This window comes from Mrakia frigida (assembly GCF_051309035.1).
Source record: "Mrakia frigida strain ATCC 22029 unplaced genomic scaffold BDY24scaffold_17, whole genome shotgun sequence".
Taxonomy (NCBI): Eukaryota; Fungi; Basidiomycota; class Tremellomycetes; order Cystofilobasidiales; family Mrakiaceae; genus Mrakia; species Mrakia frigida.
This window is the reverse complement of record NW_027481264.1, coordinates 363,778-375,686: the sequence shown is the minus strand read 5'-3', so window position 1 is coordinate 375,686 and position 11,909 is coordinate 363,778. Positions and strand designations below refer to the sequence as shown.

Here is an 11,909-nt window from a genome sequence, read left to right as displayed (position 1 = left end):
TTGTTCAGCTTGAAGGTTTTCTCGAGGCGAGCGAGAAGAGGGTGTAGTTGACACGAGGCCAATCAAAACAATTACTCGAGATTTTAAAAACAAAGAGGAGAGGAAGGGAGGAGGGCGTCGTTCGACTCGTCTTCCTTCAACCGCTTCCATCGCCTCCTCTCCACTTTTTCAGCAGACGATATCTTCATCGAAATCTCCGTTCCTTCTTGGGCTACGTTACCGAACGAGTCCCTCGCAAGTCTCGACCTCGTCGTTCTCCAGACCCAGTCAACCTCCTCGCACCCCTCCCGCCACCTTCCCTCTCCCGGAAACCGAAGTGAGCAGTGAGGATGGGTTGACTTGGAATGGGCTGGGTGGAAGGAGTGAGAAGGAGGGAGTTCGTTGATAGATTTAGAGCTCGGGGGAGGAGCGAGGATGCGACGACGCGGTTGTTGTTTTGAAGTTTCACGATCAGGAGGAGAAAGAGAGCGAGAGATACGTTTCAAGAAGCATCGCAAATCGTAAAAAGATAGGGTGGGGTTATCAAGCAAGTGGGCGAGAGATGTATCCGGGACGAGAGCTACAAAAAGCGAGAACTGGAGTGCGACGACTGATTTGTGGTAAAAAGCAAGGTACAACGGGACGGAGGAGAAGAGGTAGGGTACAAACGAACAGAAAGAAAACAGAGGAACACGAAAGGAGAAAGAATAGAAAGGAGACGATCGAGCTAAATCTAAAGATTGACGGTGAAGTCTCGAGAGAAGACCGCGGCTTCGTGAGGGTCGTCGGGTCGAGGAGTTTCTCGAGCTTCTCGGGTGATGGCCCTGGGAGAAAAGGAAGAAGAAGAAAAAAGTCAGTTCAGGAGAGACGCTCGAACTCCACGGGAAGAGAGAAAAGACTCACGCCTGCCTGATCTGCTTCAACCTCGACAACCTCGTCCTCCAACTCGTGCTGTTGTCCGCTCCGTCCCTCACCTCCGCGAACAGCTTGCAAATCAAGTTCGCCGTCAACGAAAGCTGTCGAATGAACGTAGGGAGGGAAGCTGCCGAGATGATCTTGAACTGTCCGACGGGTCCGAACTCTGGGACGTCCTCCGCTCGTTGGACGATGACCTTGAAGAAGTTGTGCTCGTCTGGATCGTCGTGAGTCCTGGAAGCGACGGTCGTGTGAGGGGAGATGACGATGTTGCAGTACTGGAAGGCCGTCGAGATGGTGTCGAATCGGTAGTCGTGACCCGAGTCGTTGAAGACGATTCGAACGTAGTCGTTTCCGATGCACTTGACTTTGTTGGCGTAGTCTGGTTCGGTAGGGAGGTTGGGCATGAGGGTAGCGATGTGGAAGGAGGCGATGTGGATGTCGTCCCAGAAGGCGTAGGTATACTTCCCGTTCTCCCCAGAGACGGTCGTGTCGAGTCCGGTGGGGATGTCCTTCTGTCCTTCGAGCTTGACGACTCGTCCGAGTCCGTGGAGGAACCTCGTGTAGTTCTGGGATCCGTCGACGTTCCCCATGATCTCAAGTTGAGTCGTCTGACCTGGACCGACGTAGAGGACTCCGATCTTGTGCATGTCGACGACGGGGAGATGAGCGTCGAGGTTCTTGATTCTCGAGAGGGAGACGTTGTCCTTGACGAGACGAGGACGATCGGCGAACTCGACGGTTGGGTAGGCGAAGTACTGCTGAGCGATGTAGCTGGGATCGATGACGACTTCCTTCCTTCGTTGAGAGGGAGCGGATCCTGACCAGACGTAGGACGAAGGGTCGGCGGCTTCCTTCGGTTCGGTTCCGTGGTTCTCCTCTCGAATGAGCTTGCTGAGTTCGCTGGGCTCGATCGTCGACTGGAAGAAGGAGCAAAGGGAGAAAAACTGAGTCAGGGAAAGTCCTCCAGCAGAAGAAGGGAAGAAGAAAAGAGAGGAGAAAAGAACGAACCTGGTCTCCCGACGCGTCTCCGAGCTCAACCCTCTCTCCAGGAGGCAAACCTTCGAGGAGAACCGACGCCGACGTCTTCGTATCCGCATCCTCGTTCCCGAGATCGATGATAGGGATGTTCTCGATCTTGACGATCATCGTCGTCGTTCCCGAGGCTCGAAGGGTGTCGACCTGAGCCCAACCCGACCTCCGATTCGTCTTGATCCTGATCGCTGCGTTCCCGACCGACCAGATCTTGGACTGTAGGTCTCGACTCTCGACGGATCCCTCCTCGACCTCCGGAAGAGCCAACTCGGCGAGGAACGAAGGAGCTGGTTTCGGGTCGGCGTTCGAGTACGAGTAGCGATGAAGGAAATCCATGCAGACTTCTGACCGTTCGTCCTCCTCCTCGAGAGTCTGCTTGGCCGACGTGAGTTGATCGAGGATGTGACGAGCGATCTTGGGTCGGTCGGCGAGGTTGAGGTTGAGGAACCAAGGGTACATGACGAAGTAGGCGTATTGGAGCATGTGAAGGGAGAGGACCTTGGTCGGGATGTCCGCCGTCGACGAGTCCGAGACCGATTCGTGGTGGATTCGAATGATGTTGAGAGCAACGGCGAAGGGAAGTCGATACTGTTCCGACGTGAAGTTGGTGTAGAGGTCTCGGTTCTGACAGACGGCGTAGACGAATTCGAGGATGTGGATGGCGAGGGAGACGTTGGACGTGAGCTTTCCCAGCTTCTCCATGATCTCGGGAAGGTCCTTGGTGACTGCCATCCTGAGCTCGGCGAGAGCTGGATCCTTCGACGGTCCCGGAATCGCCATCGTCGCCATCATCGTCAAGGCTTGAATGCAGGCCTTCCCCATCCAATCGCTCGCCGAAATTCCCGTCTGGAACGCTCGAACGATCTGACGATGTTGCGTCGAGCTGAACTGTCGATAGTAGCTGACGAGAACGTCCAAGGTTTGGTACGCAACGGCGTGAACGTCCGACTTCCTGAGTCCTGCCATCGTCGGGAGCCTTCGAGTGACGGGGAGTTGACCTGCTGGACCGAGCCAAGTCGTGAACTGGTTGAGGAGGATCTGGAGTTGATGCTTTGCTCGAGGACCGCAGAAGAAGTGCTGGTTGACGAGCTGGAGAGGGAAGTAGCAGAGGATGAACGAGACGAGTTCCCATTCGGCTGATTCCTCGCTGAGGATCTCGACGACGACCTTGATGTACTCCGAGACGGGTAGCCAGACTCCGTGAGGAAGGAGAGTCATGTCGTGACTGTGGGCGAACTGTCGTGTGGGGTCGAAGGTGTTCATCGACGAGGAGGGAGTCGAGTCGGTTGGAAGTTCGAACTCGGGAGGGTCTCCGTCGAACCAGAGAGGATTCTCGACGACGTCCCTCGACGATCCAGGTTCCGGCATCCTCGATCGACTTCGACTGACGTCCCTTCGTCCTGTTCTAGACGTCTCCCTCCTTCCTTGACGCGACGTGTTTCGACCTCGTTCGTCCTGCTCCGTCGGAGGGACGTATCTTGGAGCCCTCCTCCGTTCGGGTTCGGCTGGAGCGACTGGCCTCGACGACGATCCAGGTACTGGGTCTCGAGACCCTCGTCCTAGGATGGGAGCGGCGTAGGACGCGTCGACGGTTTCCGTGATCCAAACGCGATGCTGCGTGTCTGCTCGGAGACGAACGAGCCACTGGAGGAGCGAGAGCCTGGCTCGAGGGCACGACGCGTGAAGGTCTGGCCGTTGAAGCTCGTCGAGAGACATCCTCGTTGCGGCTGGCGAAGCGGAGATGCTGCTGCTGCTCGAGTGAGGACGAAGGAGTCGGAGGATGTCGTGGAAGATGGTGATAGACCTCGAGGAAGCGATGGAGATTCCTTTTCGATTTCGATCGACCTCGGACGTCAACGACCTGAAGGTGAGGCGAGAGAAGATGGCGATGAGGGAGTTGGAAGCTCCGACGGATTTGCATCGAGCGTGGGAGGGGGGTTCCTGCATCGGGGTTCCAGCTGAGGAGCGAGTAGGAGTTGGGATGGGAGTGGCCGACGAACGACGAGAGAGGTTGGGTGGAGAGACTGGGGAGAGGACTCCGTCGTCGAAGAAGGCGAGGGAGGAGAGAGCGAGAGGAGGGAGGTTCTCGTTCATCGATGGAGGAGATTGGTATCCCATGAGTGGGCTCAGAGGACCTCGAGGGGAGTTCAACTCGGCGAGGCGGCTCTCGAGTTGGCTGGCAGGGAAAAACGAACGAACGAAGAGATCAGCCAAGGGTGCTAGAAGGCTACGAAGTGAGAAGGAAGAAAGAGAACTCACGACTTGAGGTTGTAAGCACTGCAACTCGAACTCGACGCGACCCTCTTCAACAACGCCCTAATCCTCTCGAAACACCTGCTCTCCGGCACCATGGGCGTCTTCGTCCCGTCCCCTCCCGCGTCAATCACCTCCGTCTCCTCATCCATCTCCAGCGTCTCCAACACCGCCGCCTCCACCAAAACCTTCCAAGCCATCGCCTCAATCTCCTGGTCCTTCTCCCTCTCCAACGAGTTCTCCAACAACGGCAGCACGATCCTCTCGATCAACTCGGGCCTCTGCTCCGGATCCAACTTGTTCCTGGGGTAAACGTGCTCGAACAGTAGCCTCGCAATCGACTTCCTCGCCTCGGGGTAGTCCCTGACGGGAAAGTCGGACGGAGGATCGTAGAACGCTCGGGTGAGGGAGGCGAGGTTTTCGATCCAGTGGGGGTGCGAAGGGATGCAGAGATCGAGATCTTGGTAGGTGTCGATGACGAGGATGGCTGCTCCTTCGGTGATGTAGGCCGCTAGGTCGACGAGGAGAGCGGTTTGAGATCGAGGGAGACGGATGGAGCTCGAGTCGTTTTTGCGAGTGAGGTGGGTAGCGAGTCGACGAGGGAGGGTTCGATGCAATTCTCCAAAGAGTTCGAGGATGGGTGGAGTGTCGGGTCGGATGGAGCTGGAGTCACGGTCGACTTGTCGTTGGAGCAGGAAGGGTCGGCCGTCGGGGTACCTGGGAAGGAGAGACGCGTCGAGACGAAGAAGGGCCGAGTAAAGTCAGTTCGACCAGCGTTCTCTGACGAAAAAAAGGTAGAATAGTTCGAGAAACTCACCTGAAGTTCTCAATCCATCCTCTCGCCTCCCTCAGAATCACCACGATCACATCTCCCTCTCCCAGCACCGAATCCATTCCAGACTCCTTCGAGTCCTCCAGCACCTCCTCCAACACCTTCAACACCTCCATATCCACCCAAACCCAGTGCTCCCGCTCCTCCTCCGTCTTGCATCGACTCTTGGCCATCGCCGACCGAAGCTGAGCGTCGAACTCGGTGAGCCGAAGACCTTCGATGTCCTTGTTGGCGACGTGAGGGAGGGAAGCGACGGAGGACGAGAGATCTTGGCCGTGCGAGGAGGACGAACGTCGGAAGAAGTAGGCTTGGTGGAGAGTGAAACGGATGCAGCTGACGTTGAGGAAAGAGGAAGAAGCAGAAAGAGCGAAGGAAGGGAAAATAAGAGGTCAGGAATCGGCGCGACGAGAACGAAACCAAACGCACGCTCGACTTTGAACTCACACAACAGCTCCCCTAACCACATCGACCTCCGCCTGTTCTCCTTCTCCCCAAGCCAAACTCGTTTCCTTCTCTTTCGTCCCCGTCCCGGCCAACACCTGTGCCAACACCTGGTTGAACTTCGCCGAACTCCCCTTCCCAAACAAGGCCAACACCACCTCCAAAGCCTTCTCCTTCGTCTCTCCTCCTGCATTCAGCATCGCAAACATCAATCTCGAACTCGGTCCTACGATTCCAGCAGGAGCGAGAGCCGCTCTCGCTAAACTCGAGAAGAGGTTGAGGAACGCTCCGCAGAGAGGATGAAGGAACTCGAGGGGTTTGGAAGTTGCTGGAGGACCGGGAAGGGTGTGAGATGGGTTTTGAGTGATGTGACCTAGGGTGGAGGTGAAGGTCGAGGAGGGACCTGCGGGTCGGGAGGGAGTGGAGGCGACGGAGGGTCCTGAGCGACCTGGACTGCTGAAGGTTGAGGTGGAGGTGGAGACCGTAGCCTGAGCTTTTCGGGAGATGGAAGGGGACCTTGAGACTGATGCGATGGAAGATCCGAGGGAGTTGGGGATGCTCGAAGGTGGCCAGAAGGACGCTCGTCCTCGAACTCCTGCAAAGGCTGCTCGTCCTGAATCAAGTCCTAGCCCCTCCATTGCTGCTGAACCCTCGGACGGTCGACGAAGTTGCGATCCCGAGGAGGCAGATTCGGCTTCGATGGGAGGGTGAGACGCTGCTGCACAGGTGATGTCGAGACCGTGCCAGGCGAGGCGAGCGAAGAGGGCGACGACGGCTGAGCGATCGGCGGAGGAGAAGAAGGAGGTTTGGGTGGAGATGATGAGTTCGAAGACCGAGAGGATCGAGAGGAGAGTGGGGAGGAAGGATTCCGAAGAGCCTTGGGTCGGTGAGGACTGGAAAAACAAGGAGGGAGGCGTCGAAACAGAGTCAAACTCCATCCTTTCCTTCCTTCCAGTGAACCAAGACTCACCAGTTCCGTCAACATCTCCTTCGCAGCCGCTTCCGACGCCCAAGCCATTTCCAACTCCTCTTCCCAAGCTCTCAAAGCTCCCAGCACCCTTGCCCAATCTGCCCAACCGTCCCAGTCCCAATGAGACTCAAGGTCCTTCCCCTCCTCTCCTCCAGTCCCTCCTCCACCACCGCCAGAAACCAACAACCTCATGCACTCGATCCTGCTCGCCATATCCTCCAGTCCGTCCTCGGGTTCCCTGGAAACGATGGTCTCGAGAACGATGGAGAGCTGAACGGCTTGAATGGCTCTCACTGGGAGAAGTGCTATGGACGAATGAAGAAGAGCAGCGAGGAGGTCGAACCCTGCCGATCGCACGGTGGGAGGCGAGGTTCGAAGGGTGAAGATGGATGCGATTTTGAGGATGCTGTCGAGGAAGTTGGCTTGGAGATCGAAGACAGGCGAAGGGAGAGGGATGGGGACGGAGGAGGTCGGTCTCGGCGTGGTGGATTCCGTTGGAGTGGTTGGGAGTGGGAGGATGGTCGAGAAGGAGGGAGTAGGGGATTCTGAGCGTTGAGGTATCGGTGGTAGGAGGGAAGAGGGTGAGATCGGAGAGGAGGGAGAGGCCGAGTAAGATGACGGGGAGATGGCGGAGGGAGGGAAGAGTTCGTCGAAGCTCCCAGCTTTCGCTATCCTCACCGCCAGAACCGAAGCGTAGAGCTCCATCTTTGAGGGATCCGTCCTTCCTGCTCCTTCAGATCCTGGGTACGACCTAGCCCTCTCCGACTCGGCTGCATCGAGAAGAGCCGAGAGGAGATGTTCCGAATCGACGCTCTCGAGGACTCGAGCTTGATCTGCTCTTTCCTCCTCTGCTGCTGAGATCGCGGAGATGGACCTCTTGTGACCCAGCGAAGAAGAGGTTGGTGGACGACTGGAGGAGGTGTTTCGGATATGGGACGAGGAGGAGGAGTCCGCTGAGGCTGAGGAGGAGGTGCTGGAGTCCTTGCGAGCGACGCCTGCTCGACCTGCTCGGACAGGAGCGTGAGGGGAGGAGGAGGAGGAAGAGGAGGAAGAAGCGAAGGAGGGTGTAGAGGGAGAAGGTGCTGCTTTGTGATGGCGATTTCCAAAGAGAGAGGAGAAGATGCCAGCTGGTAGAAGCAAGAAGGAGACAGGTGTCAGGATCGAGTCATAGAAGCATAGAAGCACGTTCGAGAATAGCTCGTCTTCCTCCTCCCCTCCTTTGCGAGCTCAAGAAGCTCGTATCTCCCTCGGTTCTCCATCTCAGAGACAGGAAACACCACCCCCAGCAAGCTCTAGACTGGCTCTTAGCCCTGGTGTATACAGAAACGAGATTAGAACTGTTTTAACTCACTTTTTGAGCTCTCTCCTGAAGCTGGACCTGCTGAAGATGGAGGTTCCTTGGGTGGTTTCGGTGGAGGACCTGAAGCTCTGCTGGTCGGATGAGGAGCCTCTTTGGAAGATTTTCCTGAGTCGTGAGAGTGAGTTGAAGGTGGTGGAGCCATGGAGCCTCTTCTGGATCCGTCGTAGATGGGAGGAGGAGGAGGATGGATGGAGAGGGAAGAAGATCGAGTGCTCCTTCGATGAGCTCGAGTCGCTTTGAACGAAGATCCGGAAGGTCCTATAGAACGAAAGGGTTCGAGTACTGGATCGAGAGGTGAAGTGGGAGGGGAAGTCGAAGCTGATGCTGCTGCTGGAGGAGATGGAGGAGGAGCAGGAGGAGGAGGGGAGGAGGCGAAGGGAGAGTGTGAGCTGAACCAGGAAGAAGAAGCCATCTTGGAATGAGCTCGTGGTGGTTGAGGAGAGAAGAGCGAGAAGAGACGAATATCCCGAAGACTCACCGGAAGCTATAGAGACCTCCTCTTTTTTGGGGGGAAAGGATCGAGCGTGAGAGATGGAAGGAGGAGAAGGCGGAGCTCGTTTCGCTCGAGCTCAACTTTCTTCCTTCTTTCTGCCTTCCCTCTCAACCCCAACAACCCTCTCTCTTTGGACCCAAATCAAACTAGACTCAGGAGATTCAGCTCTATATATATAGACCTAGAATGGCTTCCTTTATCGCCCCTCGATCGGCTTCCCTCCTTCTTCGACGATCCGTTCCTTCAGCCTCAGCTTCGACCTCCTCCTCGCTTTCCTTCTGTCGCTTCCTCTCCTCCTCCGCATGTCTCTCAACACCAGCAACGTCGAAAACGGACGTCAGGTTCGATAGCTTCAATCTCGATAAGAGAATCGCTCAGCATATCAAGCACGAGCGGTGTACGGATGGTGAGTCGTTTCGAGAGGAGGAATCGAAGGGCTGAGGAGGAGGGTCGAAGCGCGGCTTGAGCTCGAGATCTATCGATTTTACAGGGGCTTCGAGCTCGCAGAGTTGCCCAGAACTGACTATGCATACATCGTGGTTGCTCTTATCCAGTTCAAGCCCTCACGATGGGGCCCATTCTAGCGGGCCATGATGTCCTCGCTCAAGTGAGCTCGACCTTCGACTCCTCCTGCTCTCTCGCTCTCTTGTCGCTTCGACTCGGTCGCTGATCTTTATCTCGCTCTCTGTCGTTATCAGGCTAAAACGGGTACCGGAAAGACTCTCGGCTTGTGCGTCTCCAAAAGACCAACTCAAACATCTCTTTCTTCCTCGCTCACTCCCTCCCCTCCCTGACCCTCCCTCTCCCTCTCGCCCTCCCAGCGTCATCCCAGTCCTCCAATCTCTTCTCTCCCAACCCACCCCTCGTCAACACGGCCATGTATCTGTTCTCGTCATCTCCCCAACTCGAGAACTCGCCATGCAGATCACCAAAGCCGTTTCGGAGCTCTCGCCCAACGGTCAGATAAAGAGCCAGGTCGTCGTGGGAGCGTCTAATGTCAACACGGATGTGAGGAGGTTGAACGATGGAGTGGACGTGCTCGTAGGAACGCCGGGGAGGTTGTTGGATCTGATCGGGAACTGTGAGTTTAACAGAGGAGACGGGAGGGCGACAGAGGCGAAACTGACCCGTACGCGTCTTGGTTTCGCAGACGGACTCGACCGGAAACTCCAAGGAGTGAAGCACGTCATCTTCGACGAGGCGGATACGTTGTTGGAGGGTGGCTTCTTGAGGGAAATGATCAAGATTCTGGATGCCTTGCCGGACAGGCGCCAATCCCCCAGGCAGACGCTTTGTTTCTCGGTGAGTTGGGATTCCTCTCTCTTGCTCAAGACGTTGCATGCTGAAAGCATTTGATTCCTTCATTATCAACAGGCGACCATGCCTCCTGATGTTACCAAGGTGCGTTGTCCTTTCGCTCGCGTCCGTTTTCGAGAATCAGCCTTCGGCCTCTGCGCGTCGATCTGACGCTCTGCTCATCTCTTCACTTCCTCTGCTGTCGTTTCAAATGCTCAGGTCGTGAAAACAGCTCTGCTCCCTGGATACAAGTTCATCACTACCGTCGATCCCAACGAGCGTGAGTTCCGAGCGAACCTCCTTCTCCCAGGGAGTCTGTCTCTCCTCGAGCTTCTCTTCGACTTCAATTTCCGTCCCGTTCTCCTTAGAACCCCCTCTTCGAGCTCTTACTGATATCACTATCTTTGATTTTGCATTCTGCAATCACAGAAAACACTCACGAGCACGTCGATCAGAAGTACGTCGTCGTCCAGCCTCAAGACACCTACGCCGCGACGCTTAAACTCATTCGGGACGAGCAGGCTCGACTTCCTGAGGCTTACAAGAGTGGGTCTCTATCTCTTATAGCCCAGTTTCCGCTCTATCTCCCTCCACGGCTCTAGCCCTCGCTCTGCTTCTAAGCACAACGGCGACGGGAGTGGGACGCGTCTCGCTGATCAATCCTCCCTCTCCCTCGTTTGTGGCCAATCAGTCATGGTCTTCTGCGCGACCGCTCGAGGAACTCAAGTCCTTATGGAAGCTTTCTCTCAGATTCCCAACATGGGTCCGTCGTGGCAGGTTCAGTCGTGAGTTTTTTTTCTTCTCGTGCTTCCGCTCTCCTCTCGACCTTCTTCCGCCTGCTCGTCTCGTTTTGAAGCTCAAATTCTCTCCCGAGGACACACGCATCTCTGAAATTTTGCTGACGCTCTTGATCTCTCTTCGGCTTTCACAGTCGAATGTCCCAACCCGCTCGAACCAAAGCCGTCGAGGCGTTCAAGAAGGCGACGCGAGGCATGCTGTTCACCTCGGACGTCACTGCTCGAGGGATCGATATCCCAAACGTGGGTTTCTTCAATTTGTAAACCTTCCCGATTGACCTAAACTGACCATAGTTGGCGTTAAATCACAGGTCTCGTACGTTCTTCAGGTTGGAGCTCCTTCGGACGCGATGGTCAGTTTCCTCCTTCCCCCTCCTTCTTCCTTCTCGCTTCACGCCACCTCAAGACCAGATACTGACTTTTCGCAACTCTCTTTCCATTCTCGCAGCAATACATCGTTCGTCCCTCCTCCCTTCCTCCCAACTCTCCCCTCCGTCCCTCCCTCCCCTCCCAAACTCACCCTTCTCCCTCCTCCTCCCTCTTCTTCGCCCCTTTCTTCCCCCACAGCATCGTCTAGGCCGTACAGCCAGAGCGGGTAAATCTGGTCATGGAGCTCTCGTCCTCACCTCCAAGAACGACGAAGGATTCCTCAACGATCGAAAAATCGCAACCCTTCCTCTTCAACGCTCGGACGTCGCTCTCAGCTTCGAAAGAGAGAGGATGGAGGTGGGGAGGGCGATGGAGGGTGTGGATGAGGACTTGAAGGAGAAGGGTGAGTCGGAAGAAACTTAGTAGGCAGTGAAGCAGGGTAGAGGGGACTAAGGAGGGAGGGAGACGCGTCGAGGCTCCAGTGCTTTTTCTCGCGACGCGACGCTGACCGTCCTTTCCTCTTCCCCTCTCCCCCCACCCCCTTCCCACCCTTTTATCTCCATTGTTCTCCTCCCCAGCCTACTCCGCCTGGCTAGGCTACACCAAAACCTACATCCGGAACACTTCGTCTCTCGTCCAAGCGGCCAACTCATACGCTCTCGACACCCTGGGCTACCGAGCTGGACGAGGACAGCCTCCTCCGCTGAAGAAGAAGACGGTGGGGATGATGGGACTGAAGGGGGTGCAGGGGTTGAGGATCGAGGGCTGAGGGAGAGGAGGGGATAGGATGGATGGACGGTGAAAACCTCCCTCTCTCTTTTGTATTTTGGGAGTTGGAAAGAAAGGCTGGGAAGCCCTGTTCGTTCGCCTCTCGGGAACGGTTGGCGGTTGTTTGAGATTTTCTCCAGAGGGAGGCAGAGATCTGGGTCGAGACGAGGGGGAGTGTTGCTGAAGAGGAAGGAAAGACGGCGCGTCGTGTCTCCTCGAGACGCGACGAGATCTTGGTGTTTTGTCCACTTCACCTCCATCTCGCGGTCCCGCGGGCCCGGTCCCGACAGGAGGTAAAAGCTAGGCAATCGAAAGCTTGAATGACATCCTTCTTTTGGGACGCCAACGACCTGGAACGAAGAGAGAGGCAAAGACAGAGGCGAGACGAGACGCCTTGACGA

General features: G+C 56.2%; 2 protein-coding genes across 2 annotated transcripts; one reads left to right on the top strand and one right to left on the bottom strand.

The window, feature by feature from the left end:
• Nucleotides 1–476: 476 nt before the first annotated feature.
• Nucleotides 477–8,316, bottom strand: BDY24DRAFT_362718 (uncharacterized protein). The gene is made up of 9 exons (XM_076637891.1): nt 8,264–8,316; nt 7,777–8,174; nt 6,426–7,552; nt 5,459–6,348; nt 5,000–5,347; nt 4,189–4,899; nt 1,906–4,105; nt 883–1,814; nt 477–803 (listed from the first exon to the last, which is right to left on the bottom strand). Exons 2-9 carry the CDS (start codon nt 7,925–7,927, stop codon nt 713–715), a joined length of 6,450 nt encoding a protein of 2,149 aa, XP_076496263.1. The 5' UTR covers nt 7,928–8,174; nt 8,264–8,316; the 3' UTR covers nt 477–712.
• BDY24DRAFT_73092 (DEAD/DEAH box helicase) lies at nt 8,298–11,818 on the top strand. The gene is made up of 14 exons (XM_076645091.1): nt 8,298–8,684; nt 8,833–8,885; nt 8,977–9,008; nt 9,100–9,359; nt 9,429–9,580; nt 9,653–9,679; nt 9,794–9,854; nt 10,004–10,120; nt 10,266–10,359; nt 10,506–10,614; nt 10,683–10,724; nt 10,820–10,828; nt 10,939–11,143; nt 11,319–11,818. The coding sequence occupies exons 1-14, from the start codon at nt 8,465–8,467 to the stop codon at nt 11,507–11,509; spliced, it is 1,572 nt and encodes a 523-aa protein (XP_076496262.1). The 5' UTR covers nt 8,298–8,464; the 3' UTR covers nt 11,510–11,818.
• Nucleotides 11,819–11,909: the final 91 nt, after the last annotated feature.

Coding starts and splice junctions, on each gene's coding strand:
- BDY24DRAFT_362718 (XM_076637891.1), bottom strand. CDS start 7,927: ATGGCTCCACCACCTTCAACTCACTCTCACGACTCAGGAAAATCTTCC. Junction 7,553..7,776: donor TTCAGGAGAGAGCTCAAAAA/GTGAGTTAAAAC, acceptor TGCTTCTACCAG/CTGGCATCTTCTCCTCTCTC. Junction 1,815..1,905: donor GAGACGCGTCGGGAGACCAG/GTTCGTTCTTTT, acceptor TCCTTCTTCCAG/TCGACGATCGAGCCCAGCGA.
- BDY24DRAFT_73092 (XM_076645091.1), top strand. CDS start 8,465: ATGGCTTCCTTTATCGCCCCTCGATCGGCTTCCCTCCTTCTTCGACGA. Junction 8,886..8,976: donor GCCATGATGTCCTCGCTCAA/GTGAGCTCGACC, acceptor TGTCGTTATCAG/GCTAAAACGGGTACCGGAAA. Junction 10,615..10,682: donor GAGGGATCGATATCCCAAAC/GTGGGTTTCTTC, acceptor GTTAAATCACAG/GTCTCGTACGTTCTTCAGGT.